We start from the raw sequence: 17698 nt of genomic DNA, 5'->3' as shown, positions 1-17698 counted from the left end.
TTTTTATGAACACAGCTCTTAGAGTGATGACACACAGTGTACTGGGGGACGGGATGGAGGGTGAAATAATACCTGAGGGGTGCCTTCACGCATGAGACACTGCCCTGTATCGGGAACAAGCCATCTCATGCTCACAGTAAGAGCACATTCAAGTCAATACAGAGCGGCCTAAAATGCTGCAAATTCAGATTTTAACCTATTTTATGAGCGCATACCCTGAAACTTCAGTAACATTGGCAACACTGATTGTCTCTTTGACGGCGTAAAATTAAGTGGCTGCGTCTGCAGTCAGGTTCGCTGCCTTTCTGTCCCTGGAAAGAGCATCCATGCTCTGTAAGCTGCACCAGCGTGCCACGCTGCAGGTGTCTGTCTGGGAAATTGGGGCAGGAACTGGCATGCTGCTTTGTAAACTACCTTAATTTTTGTGGAAGTAAAGCGCTGGATGAGCAGTCTGTTTCCTAAATAGGGCCCTGCTGTGGATACGGCAAGTGCTGTTGGTTAAATCTTGGTGTCTGTTTTCTTCTCTATAACATGAAGATAAGATCTGTCTTTCTAACCTGAGGATTAATTATTAATATTTACATAGTGTTTGACCAGAGGAGAGTGCTGAGTGTTGTTGTTAACAAAAGAAGCAGAAATAATTTAAACACAGTTCTGAATGCTGTGCATTTTCATCCATTTCTTTACCTTTAAACTTTTATTTCCAGATGAGAAATATATAATGATCACCATGTAATTACAAGGCTGAAGCACTAATGAGAAGAATGTTTTCGTGAACTGAAAACAAGGATAATTTACACCCCATTTTTTGTCATGTATAATTTCTGCAAATCCGTGTTTTTCCACTGAGATAAAGAGAAATTTCAGTCTGAGACTTCCCCCCACCCCTTGCCTAGAGCTCATGTCTGATACAGCATGAGGAATGGCTGAGTATTCTATTGTTTCAGAGCATCAGAATTTGCAGCAACAAAATTATAATAATGCTATATTAAATAATTTAGCAGCATCTGTGCAATGCAGTTCCCAGGTTTTGGGGCTTATTCTGTACGTTCATTGTGATTATGGTGAATGAATATCACAGTTTTATGGGAAAAATGCCTCCATTTCAGGAAACTAAAAGATACAGTGTCACTTTATCTATAAAGTAGCTGTTTATGCCACTTTATGCCCAGTATATAGTTTTATTTGGGTTTCTGTCAGTGTCTTCAAGTGTGCATGTTGAAGTTACTGGTGAATCTTCTGGTGAATAGAGGAGAAATCGAAATACATGTTGTGACATGGTGACATCCTGCTGATGTTCTGGGAAATCCTGTTGTTTCTTTTCTCCAGAGCAAACATGTCCTCCTTCGAGATCCTGGAGATGGACTTTGAGATTGACAACACCAGCAGCCTGGCAGGGGCCCAGCAAATCACCTGGCAGGTGGAATACCCTCGAGATGATTCCTTGAGCGAACTGGTGGTCTCCGAGATCTTTGTGAGCCGGACGATGTTTGTGGGGATCGTTCCTCTTGCCATGGTAAGAACCTGCTGCTGCTGCTTCTTGCTAAATGTTTCCGTTGATTCTCGTTAGTATTCAAGGGGATGTGAGCCATTTTATTATATGCTACTTCCTATGCACCTGCTGCAAGTGATTTAAATGCAAAAAATACATTTCAATAATATTTTATTTACCTGATATGCTGTAACGGCTCCTCGGAAACCATTTGAATCTTTTGTGAAAATCCTTTACTGTTTGTGGATTATTGGCCTGGTACAGGGTAATAGCTCCTCTGGAGCCATTGTCTTCTGGTGTATTAATGTGACTGTCACGCATGTGCTTTAAGGGTAAATGTTGCAATTAGTTGGGACATTTTCAGTGAAATAAATTGGCATGCATGTGTGGGAAACTTCATTGCTAAACCAAACAACTGGACTGTTTCCTGCTTTGCTTTTCCCCAAAGAGCCACACAGCCTAGTGAGCTGCAAAGTGTCAGTTTGACAGAAGGTCCGTTTGGAGTTACAGAGAAAGGACAAAATGCTTTGTGAAGATGGAGGTGTTGGCAATGTTTTCCAGGCAGGGTTTAAGGTGAACGTGTGCGGAAGGCTTGAAGCTGATGGTTTATTTAAAAAATGCAAATATCTCCTTCTAAAAATCAAATGCACCTCTTTTGGGAGGGACCTTTGGCCTGCATTTGGGTCTGATGGACTTCTCAGTACTAGTGCTTTAAGCTTACACGTGACCAGTTATTTCAGTGGTGATATTCTGCTGTAAAACCATAGAGACAGCCAAAGAACCTGGATGTTATACCAGTTCTTTCAAGGACACTCTGGTAATATCTCACTTTCTCACAAACATTTGCCCTTCCTTTCTGAGTCCATCTGTGCTGGTTTTCTTTCTGTTCCTCCATATAACCAAGAAATACTGGTGATTTCCTCTGCATGGCTCCTAGCTTCTCTTACTAGGACAGAAGCAAGGAAAAATGCTTGTAGAAGTTACACTTACTGGCAGCCCTGGTGATAGTCAATAGAGGATTCTCCTCTAGCCCTTTCTTTTGGAGAACAAAGCTCTAGTTGTGTGGATGAAATTATGAAGTAGGAATGGTGAATCAGATGTAATAAAGACAGAATATGGTGCATGAACAGACTCGCACATAGCATTGCTGGTTTCAGATGGACAGCCTAGAGTTTGTGCTGTGCAGAGCGCCACAGATAAAAAAGAAAATCCAACCCCAAAGCCCATTATGGATGTTGGATCAGAGCTTTGCTGCTGTCTCTGCCAGGGCTTCATTTCATCTCTTTGCAGTTATGACAGATGTTGGCCACTTCAGCTGTCTCTAGATGTCCTTGGACAAAATCTGGGGCTGAACCTGAATTGAAAGTGGAGCTAATCTTATCTCCAATACTTTCTCATTTTAAACTAACCACTGAGTAAAGGAAAAAGATTTTTTTTGTAAATTCATGACCTTAATCCTCAGATGGGGCTCTCATGAGCTTTTCTTTCCTTGTGAGTGTCCTTGGCTGGCTCAGCCCAAGGCTGATAGGAAGATTGATGACAGCAGTTCCAGGAACAACAGTTTTTCCTTCCTGTATGTTTGCCGTTTTGCTGTGCTGCTCCATTTAACAGTTACTAACTGGTGCAGGTTCTGGCACTGCATTCCTGGAAACACATTCCCAAGGGCCGGAATTCCTAACTGGACTAAATGCATTTTAATGTTCATTCCTCTTCCAAGATCTGCCTGGCTCCTTGGTAAGGCAGTCTCCCTCTGAGTGCTGGTGGTATCTAAAGGAGAGTTTTGTCAGCTCCTGGGCCCTGGTCCCCCAGAAGGGTCAGAAGCTAGTGTGTTTCCATGCCTTTGTGTTGCATAGAACATAAATTACTTGCTGTTCCTTTTCACTGTACTGACTCTTTCATTGTAAACATTGAATATTTATAGATGAAAACATAAGAGTTCCTTGGAGAGTTTAAGGTTTGAGCAAAACATTTAGTCCTTGATTTGCAAGAGTGAAGGTTTTGATGGGTTGTCAGAACCTTGTGATGTTTTAGTGGCAATGACACCAGCATTTGCACGGAGAAGTGCAGCTTGGTGTCATGGAGAGGGAAAATTTCTTTCCAGTAAGAAGACTGAGTCAGATCCAGTAAGAACTTAGTGGAGGAGAAGTTAGCTGTGAAATCCTGCACAACAAAAGTGGACTTTAATGTGTGGTTCTCTTTCTGTAGGCCACTTTAGTTCTGCTAATAAAACGACATCCTCCTCCATATGGCTTGGAATATTGCTGTTGGCTGGTACAGCTGGTCATGAGTTTAACTTTGTTTTCTGTGCTGCTTTCTTAAACAGGAGAAAATGGAACGAGCCCCCACATAATTTATTCTGTCACTGCATTGTGGTGACTTTGGAGATAGTGGTGGGGATATTTTTTTCTTGTGTCTAGTTTGCCTTTTTGTGCCGATAAAGATACAGGATGCATGGTAACCTTTTAATAATAGCCTGATGAAAAGAGCTGTTTTTTTGCTTTAGTGAGTTTATGAAGCCCTTAACATCAAATCTCATGTTCTTAACAGGTACATTTGGCAGCAAGCTTGAAAGGCTTTTTTGTTTTTTTGGGTTTTTGGATTTTTCTGAGTGGAAGATACTGTTGATTTGTGCACGTTATGTAGCAAAAAAGAGTGCCATATTAGCAGACAGTCTTGCTGTGATGAATTCGTATTGCGGATTATTTCTGGCTAGTCCTCTGGTATCAAATGAGCAGTGCATTAATAAACACTGTTTAGGGATGCACAGAAGGAAGGAGGGCCAGGGAGAGTCTAGACCAGGGTAGCATGCATCAGCTGTGCTCTGTGCCTGCTCTCAGCCCACTCCTGAGGTGAGGTTATGTGACATAACTCAGTGAAGGAACATCGTGATAAACTGCAGTGCCTGTATGCTGTGACCAAAGAGGAGCAGAGATACTTAAGCCTTGATAGGGGCATTAGGAAGTAACTGGAAACTCATCAGCTTGTGGGGAAAGTAGAAATCGTCAGTGTAGCAAATCCAACTGTTCTTCTTTCAGTATGGTTACTGTAAAAATACTTGGGGAGGGTTGCATGTTTTTTGGAAGGGGACTAAAATTCAATCTTGGAATTTCCTCCCAAACTATCACTTTTAATTTGAATGATCTTCTATATAATAAATCAGTGCCATTTATGGCCAAATTCAGTTCATTTAGAACACAAAAGAGTTAAGCATTTGCACTAATGAGAGAAATTAAAACAAGATGCCATGTTGAAGGAGAGCCTGCTTTCTGCATCATCTGACAGTGCTCCCAAATCCTTGAGCTCCTTGTAATTAAAACATCCAGTTTCAACAACTGCACAGGGCCAGTTGGGATTTCCAAGGGAACTACGTCCAGATGGGAACAGCACAGTCCAGTAATTTAGGATTTGGTTTCTGAAGTCTTCTCTCTCCTCCTGCGTGAGCAGTGCAGACTCTGTGCACAGAGATGGTGGCATGGGAACACAGGCCAACCCTAGCTGACATGACAAAGAGAAAATACCGAGAGGGGTGATCACAGTTGTGTGCAGGCTGCAGCCCTCAGGAGGTGCTTTGGATGACAGCTTGATAACCCCACTGCTGCTGTAAGGGTTGACTTTTGTGGACTTGTTCTTACGGCTCTGCCTTTAAATCATACGCCTGCTGAGAGCCTTCAGTCCTATAGCACTTATTATAGAGGAACATAGTGGGGAATGTTCTCTTTAAGCTATGCTGTCATTTCCATCATTTTCAGCTGCTGAAGAGTGTGGAAGTGACTCTTTCTGTGTGTGTACCGCCAAAGTTGTGTGGAAAACATATTCGGTTTTACTTGGGGAGTGTTCCAAGACATGAAAGGACACAAGAGGGTAGGCTGTATCTTTCAGCCTGTGTCCTCCCTCCAAAAAACCCCCAACCAGTTTTTGTTCAGTCCAAACGTGGCCTGATTTCTGTTCAGCAGGTGAGTAGAGCACCAGTTCAGAATCAACCCAGAGCGCAAAGTGCTGATGTCTCACTGGCACCGTTTCCAGCATCACGTAGGATCTGATCCCAGATGGTATTGCTGTGTGCATTTTACACCACTTTAGAAACAGATTGTTTATTTTATCTAGTGTTCAATGTGACGTATGCTGGGATGATCAGACGGGATTCTGGGCCTCACATACCTATCTTACCTACCCTTTGCTTTAGATACTAACTGATCTCCAGAGTGCTTATACCAATAGTCAGTGTGTAGTTCCTGGAAGCTTTTGTTTCTTTAGATAAGGCTAGGTCATGAAATTCACCATTTCTGAGCATGAAAATTGGATATATGAATAGTTGTCCTCTTGTAGAGCTGTAGAGGTATAAAAATACATGTATTAAGACAAGGCATCATACGATACCCAGATACAAGGATGGATGATACATGATTCTGTCTTAGTTACTTTATTCCGGACTGCTTTAGGAGTGGTCAGTGAAGTTTTAGGTTCTTTGGACAACAGGCTGAGAAAACACAGAGCTCAAAACGTAGTAGACTGCTGTTTAACCCCAGAAGATGTGCACCTGGGTTCCTGGTAAGAGGGAGGGTGGACTTGAAAGGGAAAGAAAACCGTCTGTGTGTATATTCCTCTGTAAGTACAACTTTGCAGGTCATTCTGAATTCGTTTTCTCTTAACTGTGGCGCATAAAATATGTGAAGATGCATCATCCTGTAACTGCCACAGCATTTTCTGATAGCTAAAAGGGATTGGATGGGCCTGCTTAGGTAGGGAAAAGAAATAAATGCTAATTCCTAAAACTCCATGCAAATTAACAAATTATTTTTTCCTTAAGTACTCTATTATTATCTAGTATTTATGAAGTGTTTTATATTTTCAGAACACTTTACAGGAATTAATTAATCAGACCTGAATAAACTGAGCTTGATGAGAATGGAAAATTAAATGGAAATTAAGTTCCTCTTACTTAGTTTTACCTGTTTCTGCATGATCTGTAAGTCACTTTTTGTATTCCTAAAGGTACTTTTTAAAACACTTAAAAAAAATCCTACAATGCTGTGCTTATTATCTCTAAAACCTGTTTTGGTTAGAAAAGAGGTAGGATTTATACCATCAAGAACTAATGACAGCACAGATGAGTGGCTTTTAAGAACGTAAATGCTGTTTTACCACCTAAAGCTGTGCATAACTGTTTAAGCTGATTTAATTCAGGTAAAAATTCATGGATGGGAGGTTTGCTCCCTTAATTTGAATCCTATTTAGAAACTGGAATATTTGGCTCCTGGAGGTTTATGTAGAGGAGACTGGAAGGAATATATAGTTTTATCTCAGGTTTTATCATAAACTTTTAAGAATAAAAAAACTATTGAGAGACTTTATCTATAGAAAATGAATGAGACTGATCACCACACTGGGGTGGCTGATTTGGCATTGCAGGCTTCTAGCTTGAGTGTTACTGCATTGTCCTCTTGCAAGATAACGACGTCCCTAAATACCTTTGAGGATCCAGGCCTGCCTGTTCAGTTTAATGTTCCATGTGGCGTTGGGTGTCAGATGAACATGTCAGCCGCTTCTTTCTGTGAGGCCTGTTTTCTTTTTGACAATAAATGTCTCTGATAATTGATTCTTTCAACATCTGGTCTACAGATCAACCTGTGGAACTAATGTCCAAAAAGTAGAAAGGTGATCTATTCTCATCATGTTGAGTAGAGTAACAGATGAAGGTGAGGAAGTGGAACACAACCACATCTGAAGTTCTTTTTGGCTCCACTGTTACTGAGTATCAGGAACAGTCTCTGCCTTCTGATACTGCTGTTACTGACTATAACCACTGCAGGTGATTATTTTCAAGTAAGTTTTATGGCAGTGAATAGGATGCGAGTTGTGAATCTGGTTGATGTTTAATGCATCAGAAGGGGTGTTTTAGGCATCCGGCAGGTCTGTCAGAACATTGTGAAGCTGGATCTAAGCTGGGTGCCATGGTATGTCTCAATGTAATAATCTCGCGATATAATAATGTTGCAAAGTGGAATTGTGTGTCCTGCTAATTACAGAAACTGATAGCACAGACTAATCTGTTCTAGCCACTGGTGACACAATTCCCACGGTTATAGCTCTTGGTTTAAATAGATACAACCTACAATTTCCATAGTTATGGCAAATAGCAAGGGAGTCAGTAGAGCCTGACACTCCTGGGGTGCAGGAAACAAACACTGCAACGGCTTTGAGCCTGTCATCCAGGTTTCTGTCACAAGTAAATGTGGTTGGATTAATCTCTTACCTAACTAACAGTTGGGGGAAAATGAAAAAATAGGAAAAATCCAGGTCTTTTAGAGAGTTTCTAGGCAACCAGGAACTTAGTCAAAGTAAAGAACAAGACATTGAAGAAATGTCTTTTAACTGCTTATTATAAGGAGGCTTCAGCTAAGGCTGAGGGCTTGAGGAACAATAGGTTTAATAATAGATGAATATCTAGCATTCTCTTCTTATCTGGGAAAATGATGGCTTGGTCTGTGACTGGCAGCACTGGTGTTTTAGATATATGTGTTACAGATCCTTTCTTGTATAGTAATAGAATTGTGATTCCCAGACTGTCATTATTCTAAAGTGTTTTTCAAATGCAACAACCAATATTTCACCACTGTTCTCAGCCTGAAATATTTCTGTATATCCTACAAGTATTTCATCTGTGTCTTCAGAAATCTTGTCTCCTCCCCAAAAATGTAAGCTACTGCTTGACTAATAGTTTACTAATGTTGTGAATCACTTAGAAGCACAGATGGCTGTATATACTCCAGTGAGGTTTCTTTTAAATGGGAGGCTGAATAATAGCATCGCCAGTTGCTGCTAACAAACGTACTGACAAGAACACCTGGAAAAATCATCCTTAAAGATGCCCATTTCTGTAAGTCAGGCTGAAAGGGGGTTGCTGAGTGCAACACTTTGCTTATTTGTTTTAGAGAAAGCAGGAGCATGGGGTGAGCGCTTGGAGGATTGTTGTTTGGGTTCTGTAGTTGTTGGTTTTGGTTTTAATGTACTGCTAGCTTTGGCTGTCCAGTCTCCCGTGAGGAGTAGGAGGGGAAATGCAGCTTGGGATGAATGCCACCAACTCCCCATTTTTAGAAGAGATGGCATGGCCACCTTCATTCATGGAGAGCCCATCGCTGTCACATCCAGCCACATCCAGCCGTGGTCTGCAGCGGTCCTCCATGCTGAGTGAAGCCTGTGAGACCCTCTAGTCAAGTAAGCAGTTATTCTAAAGCTTACAGATCATGTTTAAGGCCAGGTTGGACAGAGCCTTGGGTGACATGGTCTCGGGTGAGGCATCCTTGCACATGGCAGGGGGTTGGAACTAGATAATCTTAAGGCCCTTTCCAACCCTAAATGTTCTCATGATTCTATGTTTCCTGGTATTACTTCAGGTGTTTTGTAGCTTTGGCCTGTGAGTCAGCTGAAATGATGTCCTCTTCCATTGTTCAGACTTGGCTGCAGCTTTCAGTCGTGACAGTTCTTGTGCCCTTCTTTGGGGAAAAGGTTTCTTCTGTGCATTGATTGCAATTCAGTACAGGTTAAAAGATGTCTGAAGTAATGTGAGTTTGAGTGTCCGTTTTCCTACACAGAACACTGCTGCATCTAGCTATCAAAAAGGGAGTGTTTAAAGATAAAACCCCCAAACCTTAAAGAATTTCCTAATGTCATGAGAGCTTCTATTCAGACAGCAATTAAAGGATCACATTCATGCCAAGATGGAAGTTGCCCCAGACTTAGGAAGAAGCTTGCCTTCACCTTCATCTGAAATATGAAAATGTCAAGCTTTAACAGCCTCTGTCCTTTGCGCTCTCTGGGGTCACCTATAGACCCCAGAACACTTAATCCTGGAGTGTCAAAAATACCAGAGTAAAATCAGTCATTTCTACCAAGCCCAGATGATTTACATACTTTTTAGAGGTTGGCTAGGATGTATTCAAATGCAAAATGTCCCATATGTGTTTATCCATTGCTCTTAATGCATATTTTTTACTTGAAATCATCTTAACCTTTGGCCTTCCAGCTCCCTGGAAATTATACAGCACATCTTTACTCTGTGTGCAGAGTGAACTGCACAGAAAATGATTTTGTCATTCACAAAATTCACCATTTCGTGGCAAAACTATTTCAAGTAAACTCAATGTCGAGTAGTTTTTCATCCCAGAAATATTAGGGATTATCAGGATTTTTTTTTCAATAAAACTGGAATCTGTGACTCTCAGATCATGAATTTCAGTGTGAATTTTAACAATAATTAACGGGAGCAGGATTGAAGCCTTGAGCTTCCCTAAAACCCTACACTGGAAGGACTGATTTTAAACTCAAAGCAAATTAACTGCTGTGGAGAGAGCACAGAATAAGAAAAAGGAAATTTTTCTTTTATATTACTCTATTTCCTATGCCCATAGCGAGTGGTTTATGTCTCTGTAGCACAGATACTATCTTCTTGCAATTATTGCCATCTTCAGATTAATTGTCATAGGGAGTTAAATGGGTTTGGTTTCTAAAGCTGTTCTGACAACCACAGGATAAATTTTATGGGGAAAGATGAGATTTTAAAGGATTCCTTGAAACATATCACCCGAAATACAAGCCACTGAAGACTTTACTAAATTTGATCCATGTGAAGATGTTGACTGAAATACACTGGAAGAGAGGAGTGTGTGCGGAGGGTGTGACATGGGAAGTGCCCTTATGGGCTTGGTCTGACTTGAGTAAAGCCAGGAGATGCCAACATGCCTGTGAAGAGACATTCAGAAAAGCTATTTTGGATTGATCAAAGCTGTTCAACAGAGGAGAAGACATTTTTCCTTGTAGAACTGAGGCTTTTGATTAAACTTGATTAAATAATGTGCAAATGGTCAATTTTGAAAAAAGCCTTTCTTTTTCCATAAGCGAAACTGCCCCATTCTGGATATGGCAGAATAAGACCATTTGATCATTTCAACCTTCTTTCTCAGTGTTCCTCTGCAAACGGAATTCCAGCCAAATCTCCTTAATTTCAGGAAGTGTTTCTGTTTTAACTGGACTCCATTTTCCAAAGGATACCCCAGTTTTTCTCTTTCAGTCTCAATCTGGGCATCTGAACTAGATTTTGGATTTGCTCAGTGTGAACCATTATCCCTATTTTCCCTCTGCTGAGTTAAACATACTCTGGCATTTAATTTTGAGAGTAAAAAAGAAAGAGAGAAACCAGAAGAAAATGTGCTATTGGTGGGACAAACATAATGGCATTTTGAGTGTTTCCGTGAAAGCAGCGTAACATGACAAATTTTAAGAAGCTCTGTGAATACCATTAATATTTATGATGCACTCAAGAAAACAGCTATTGTGTGCCACATCCATCACAGATAAGAATTGTATTCAACTCTGTTGGATGATAAACATTTAATGACAATAGCTAGAGATTATGAGGGATTTCATACTCATGTTTTATGCCTGCTTGAGTAAAAGCACCACTATGAACCAATAATTTTCTTTCATGAAATTAGATACACTTGCTGATAGTTGGTACAACCAGAGTCCAAAACATTAATGAATATCCAGGGAGTGCTGATGCCAAGTGCTTCAGAGATCCTGTTGCAAGCTACTCAGGATCAAGTCCTAAAGGCAGTGTTTCCCACTAATCCTCCTCTTGGAAATCACAGCTTACCAAACTGCAGTGATTTAACCACATATTGCTAGTTGGTTGCTGTTTGGATGAATGCTAATGATTACCCCATGAAATGAAGGCTGTTCCATCATAAGCAAGCTGGCTTTTCTATCTCATGTATGTCTTCAGAAAAATTCCATCTCTCCACTACCAGGAATGGGGCAGGATTGCCTGTGCCATGGGAATGTCTGCTCAGATCGCACACCAGCATCTGTCTTTAGATAACATACACATGAATGTCCTAAGTCTGGCATTGCTTTTCTTCATTGTCATAGCTGTAAAATACATTGTTGGAACTAATTTATGATCATCCAGGCAAGCAACTGCTGGGAAGAGATAAAGGGGACATCTCTCCCCACTCTTGCTCTTGAGTGCTGCCCATCTGTTCCCTGTGCCATGCGGCCTGGCAAGCTGCGTTGCCCCAGCCTCCTTGGCTCCTGGTCGATGCTGTCCTTGCTCCTGTGATTAATCTCATTGACACAGAGGTTATGTGCATTGCCACTTCCGTGTTCTTCCTGCTCTGCCGCCTTGTTTAAAGTGTAATGCTTTGGTGGCACTTCTTTCTGAAGATCAGACTAATGATGCCTGAATTCACGCATCTGTGGTCAGATGTTGAAAGAAAAAGCTGTACTTGGGAGAGTTAACATTGCTGCCCATGTATCTGAGGGCTCTGCCTCCTTGGTAGGAGGACATCCAGGTATTCCTGCAGTCAGAGTGATCTGGGTTCTCTTTGATCCATGTGAAGAGTTACTATTCTTAGAAAACCCTCTCCAACCACTAAATTCTTGTTAGAAGTAGGTGGTTCCAATAATAGATGTGCTGAGGAAGTGCTAAGAGGTGCTCTACTGCTGAGCTGGGCTGCCTCCAGAGGGCTATTTGGTTACCTCTGTTCCTTTAGGTTTGCTTTTCTATCCTTCTGAAAATTTGCCATGGGGATTTTGGTGCAAGCTGATGGAGGGATCCCTTGACAGACCAGCAGGAGTGGTAGGACCTCCTGCGGGCCAGGAATAAGGGCACAGCAGACCTCTTGGCAGAGGGATTGCAAGAGGGATGAGCTGAGCCAACCTGAAGTGATTCTGTGAGTGGTACAGTCCATTAACAGGGCTCAGACCAGGGAGACTCACTGTGCTAGAGGCAGCTACAAAGCTTTTACTTTGTGTACTTAAAATGAGACTCTTCTTGTTCCTTAACAATTACCCAGTAATTTGGCTGATGTGTAATTTTTTCCAGTGTGCTCATTTTGGTTTCATTGCCGATTAACTGAGCATTCCAGGCTTAGTCTACAGCTGATTGGCTGCTGATTTGAACTAAAGCCCTCATCAAAGGGCATCGTTTGTTAAACAGGGAAGAAATCGCAGAGATACTGAAATTACTGTTAATTAAATCAGCACACATGAATATAATGGGCACACATGAACAAAATGCTGTTTGTTTTTGAGCTGTTCTGTTAGCTGGAGAGGAAGTCTTACTCGGACTATTTAATTGTCAGCTTGTATTTCTAAGATGTACAGCGAACTGAATCCCTTCTGCATGAATTCATTCTGTGTTGTGTATACATGTATGAGTGATGCATATAGTTTTTAGCTTATACAAACAGACCATGTTCTTGCCAAACAGATGCTGTATTATATTTCCTAAGTACATGTTGCACTGAAAGCTTTTCTTTGTAAATGGTTATTTGTATTTAACGCAACTCGTGTTCAAAGCTGGCATTGACCTTAATGTAGTTACTTCTGATATACATGGCCTCAATATCAATTAGGCCTAGGAATTATTTTATATGTAATTTCTATTTTTTAGTTCATTTAAATAGCATCATAAAGGTGGAGCAGAGCAGCAATCAGAGAGCTTTAAAAGTTGTAATGTAGCCTACTGTGCATAAAGAAATTTCATCCAAAGGTGCCTCAGCTTTACTGAAAGTGTTAAGCTACATCTTTATTAAGATAATCAAGATACTCTAATGTGGTGCTTTGGGACAGCCTTGTAGTATTCTGAGTTGGCCAATTCAGAAGCTCTTGAATGAGCAGTTTCACAGCTCTGCCTCCCATGGAGCTGGAAGACAAAACTGCGTTGGCACTTGTCTGTGAGCTCTTACAAGACCAGTCCGAGGCAGAAGGCAGCACTCCCTCCTAGGGATGGCAGGAATGAGGGCATCAGCACTGATGAGGGCAGAGAGGAGTAGGCATTTTCAGATTTATTTGGAGGGCAGTAATGCATTCCCGATGTGACCAGGGGAGGAAATAGATCCACCAAGTTTCAAGGGATAAAATGTTGGCATCATGCTGAAATTTGTGATGAAGAACAGTGAGAAGCTGATTGAATTTTGCATAATCTTTGTGCCCTTCTAATTTTAGTTTGGTAAATGCATTGAAATGGCAATGACTTCTTGTCATTCCAGCTTGCTTTCCGCCACTACTGGGAACAGCACTGCCCAGAACCTCAGTGCCGTGGCATGACTCCTGTACTGGAGCTTGGGAGAGAGCCCAAACCTGCTCAATTCCTGCAGAAGAAGAACCTTGCCCTGACTTAGACACTGAGCACAGCCAGTATTTGCTGTTGCTGCTTGTCCAGTCTCCCAGTAGTGTTGTAATAAAGAGTAGGAGGAAAGAGGCAGAGAATGTCATTCAAAAATCACCCTTCATTCATCCCCATTCCTGCCCGTGTCCTTTTTCTTCATGTTATTTCCCTGTGGTCAGGAGCAAGCTAATCCCCATAGCATTGGCTTGCCTCTGCAAAACAGGAGACACAAATACTGAGGTTTGATAGGCAGAAATTGCAGAGCTCTTTGGACAGTTGCAGCGTTCTGGTGTGCCAAGCATGGGTTAACAGGCTTGATGTTGCTAGAGATTTAAGTGCCAAGAGTATTTGATCTCTGTCTGATTAGTGTGTCATTTGTCCATTAGAGGATGGATGTCAAAATGCGTTTGATCTGCTGCAGAGTTAAAAACCCTCATTGTTTCAGCCTCCATTTTGTAGCTCACCTAATGAAGAGCAAATTTCAAAGAGAAAAGTACACTATTAAATTCTGTGTTAGAACAGGGGGCTGTAATGGTTGGAGCTGTAATGGAGCTTTTTGCCCCTGTATTGCCAGCTGAAATCTAACTCCACCAATAGAAATCAGAAATATTTACCATATAATATTATCTAGTTTCTAGGCACCCGCAATAAATGTTTAAAGTGTAACTCCTATGGTTTTATGAAGTGGGATAGCCCTATGGCTGTGAAGTATTGTAAGTTGTTTTCATGGAATTTGAGATGAGAGTTTTCAAGAGCATCTCATGGCTGGATTTCTGGAAGTTATCAAGACCCAAGGAGTTACAGATAATCACTTCATGGGATTTTTGAATGGACCTTGCTGTTCAGCTCTTTTAGACACCTCTCTGCAAATCATGGCTCTTAAAGATACTAAAGGGTATTTTCAGTGTACTTCCAGTGAGTTGTGTGTGTCCGAGTGTAAGGATGGGCCACGGGGGCACTGGGATGAGCAGAACCTCAGCTGCCCGGGGTGTCGTGAGTCAACCACAAGTTAAATTAGTTTTGTTTGGTGGGAAAATATTCAGGTTAAGAATTAATTCACAGAAAGTAATTCCGATAAATGAGCACATTTTCAAGTTTTCCATGGTCAGTTCAAATAGAGGAAAAGGAGTGCAAAATTCATTACATAAATTATTCATTCTGTTCACTCAGTTATAGCTAACAGTGAATTGTCTAGACAGTAATTACTAATTTTTAACCTATGCATGTTCACGTAACGCTGTTGTGTGAATAGGTTCCGTATGCAGCGCCTTGAGATAATAGTAAGTCAACTAGCAGGTGATTTTAATTGGGAAATTATATTGGATTTTGCCATTGAACTTCCATAAAACATTGCATAAATATTGAATCTTCTGAATGTTTTTCTCCAGTTGAAAATACAGGCACACCGAGTTCTGTGCTAATTTAATCAGGGGGTAAGCAAACATTTTATTTATTTATTAATTCTGCTGTAAAATTTTCTAAAACCCCATTAAATTCAGAATAGAGCACGAATCTACAAGGTGTCGGATGCAATAACAATGCTTTCAATTTCAGTGGTGATTTTCCCCTGACTACTTTGTACAGCTCCTTAAGGAGGGCTCACATCTACCTGTCTCAGTTTACTGGTGTGCTGTAACACACTCCTGATGGCGCAAGCAACAGAAACCTTAGTTCTTCCCCTTTATTGCTATGGCAAAATAAGCAAGACTTTCAAGGATTTCCTCAATGTCCTAGGTGAGGCAAGTCCTCTGCAGGGAGGGATCTCACCTCTTGCCTAGTTACTGGCTGCTGGGGGATGTGGGTGCTGGGGTTTGTGTGGTGGAGCTGGTCCTTGAGAATGGACCTCAGGACATCTCACAAGTTGATAACCTGGCCATGGCTGTTGTCCTGCAGCTCTGTCAGCACTCAGCAGTGACACAGATCTGTGCTACCGATCATCGGCTTTGGGGATGAGACATGAGGAGGGCAAGTTTTTATATTCCTTGGACTTTTTGCAGAAATCACTATTACTGTGACAGGGAATCAAAGAAGAGTTGGAGTGAAAATAAAGCAGGAAATCATCATCTGGAATAGATTTGTTCTTGAAGGGTGTTGCCTCATGCAGTAATTGCAAGTTTGTAATTTTGTAGTGCTCAGCTCCTCCGAATTGATCAGAAACTGTCACTTCTAAAGCTTCTCCATTTCATTTAGGGTAACATGCTTTAAGACAAAAATAGCAGGAAACCCATGCAAATGATTGGAAATGATGCAAAACCTAGGGCATTGTAAAAGAATATTTGCGTGAAGTTTTGGCTTTGTGTGTGTCAATTTAACCTGCATTCTTTGGGGTCTGACTTAGAGAGAGGTGCATTAAAAGCTAACCCTATGTAGCTCCCATTAACCCTAATAAGAGCTCTGATTCTAACTTCTTGTGTGCTTAATGTTATCTTAATGCAATTTGATTTGACATTTAATTGCAGTAATTTAATTAATGGTTCTGTAAATAAAAAGACTAAGTTGTGCCCTCCTACACACGCAGATATGCACAGCAAGCAGCTCTAGTGGCTTCTGAGAGACTTAAATTTATGTGGTTTAGAGCAGAATTTAACCCTAAGGATGTGTGATAAAATGCCCAAATCCCAGACTAACACTGTAATGGTGTTTGCATTGGAAATGTTACAGTATTAGTTCATGCTTACAGGTGGAGAGTGGCATTTAAAAAACAAACCTACAGATTTCTCCTTTATCCTTCTCAACAGCGGTAAGTCACAGAATTGCTTCTGTGTATGACAGGATTCCATTTAAAATAGTTTACAAAGACTTAGTTATTAATAAAACTTATTAATTGGATAACCTGCTATTAACATTATTACAGAATCCCATTGTCCCACTGGGTTACTTGCAAGTCAGAGCTTACAGGTATTTGTAAGTCTTCTGTTGGTGTGCCTGTAACCTTTTCTAACATGCTGCTTGTGTCTGTTGCACACTCAGAATGCCTATTAAATATCCATTAGTCTCCCTTATAAACCCTTTATAAATAGAAGCACGTAATAGAAAATGTAACCAAAATCATTAAGGCTGCATGGTGTGCAAGTTAATAGTGGCAATCTTGAAAAGTTAGGGGAGTGCATGAATTAAGGGAATTGTATTCATAAAGTAGTTTCTTAGTACAAGAGAGTGGAGCTCCCACTGAAGTCAGGGATTTCCCATAGCATCTACTGAAGATTTAGTAGTTTTTAAAAATCTACTTATAAACAAGAGCTGATATACTGCAACTTCACCTCTACCGAGGAAGATGAATTCTTTTTCCATGTTTTTTGGGTAGAGTAGATCAATGTAAACTACAGCTCCAAATACTTCTGCAAAGGAGGAGGAACATCGTGTATTCATGTATGGAGAAGGTCCAGGCTCCCTGCTGTTGCCGCTGTGAAATGCATAGGTATTCTGCTGATGTTAATGGAATTCTACTGTATTCTCTATAAAATAAATCGCAGACAGTTGTTTCTGCATCAGCCCCTAAACTGATCCGAATTCAGCATAAGCAGTGTCCAACTGGTAAGCCTGGGGGTAAATCACATTTGTGTTACTTCAAATCCGTACGTGGTGTAAGTGAAATCTGAGTGAGACCTTTTGCCTGACTTTCCCTTGGCCTGAGTTTGCATTGCCATTTAACTGAGTAGTATTGCAAGCGCACCCGAGGTACTTCGGAAGTAGTTTTTATTTTGGAAATGACACTTGACCCTTAGGGATAGACCAGATTTGTGTATACCACCGTTCTGCTGTGATTAACAGGATATTTAAATAGGCAAGAGCCAACTCTGGTCCAAAGTCTGATGTACTCTGAAAACCCACAAAGCAGTGTGAGAATGACAAGTACAAAACACCAGGCAATAACGGCAATCAGCAGGCCTTTTTGTTATGCAAAGGAAAAAGAATCAGATAGATGGAAACAATAACAATGATTCAGAGCCCTTTCTTTCAAAACATCTCTTGCAATTTCCAGCTGCCTCCCTTCTTTGTCACATCTCACTTCTCAGATAAACAGCACAATTGGTCAG

At 41.0% G+C, this 17698-nt stretch overlaps 1 protein-coding gene across 3 annotated transcripts in view; it reads left to right on the top strand.

Moving 5' to 3' along the window:
* LOC133275897 (transmembrane protein 132B-like) overlaps nt 1-17698 on the top strand; it is a 233867-nt gene that overhangs the window by 162679 nt on the left and 53490 nt on the right. For all 3 annotated transcript variants that reach the window (XM_061466176.1, XM_061466178.1, XM_061466177.1), the window contains one exon: nt 1330-1516. In XM_061466176.1, the coding sequence (XP_061322160.1) occupies nt 1330-1516 (187 nt within the window). The remainder of the gene's footprint in view (nt 1-1329; nt 1517-17698) is intronic.

The sequence above is a fragment of the Pezoporus flaviventris genome, unplaced genomic scaffold, assembly GCF_033815535.1.
Source record: "Pezoporus flaviventris isolate CSIRO_AGI_PZ_B2104156 unplaced genomic scaffold, CSIRO_AGI_Pfla_v1 ptg000041l, whole genome shotgun sequence".
Lineage (NCBI taxonomy): Eukaryota > Metazoa > Chordata > Aves > Psittaciformes > Psittacidae > Pezoporus > Pezoporus flaviventris.
The sequence above is the reverse complement of the archived record's forward strand: the minus strand, read 5'-3'. Positions and strand labels throughout refer to the sequence as shown.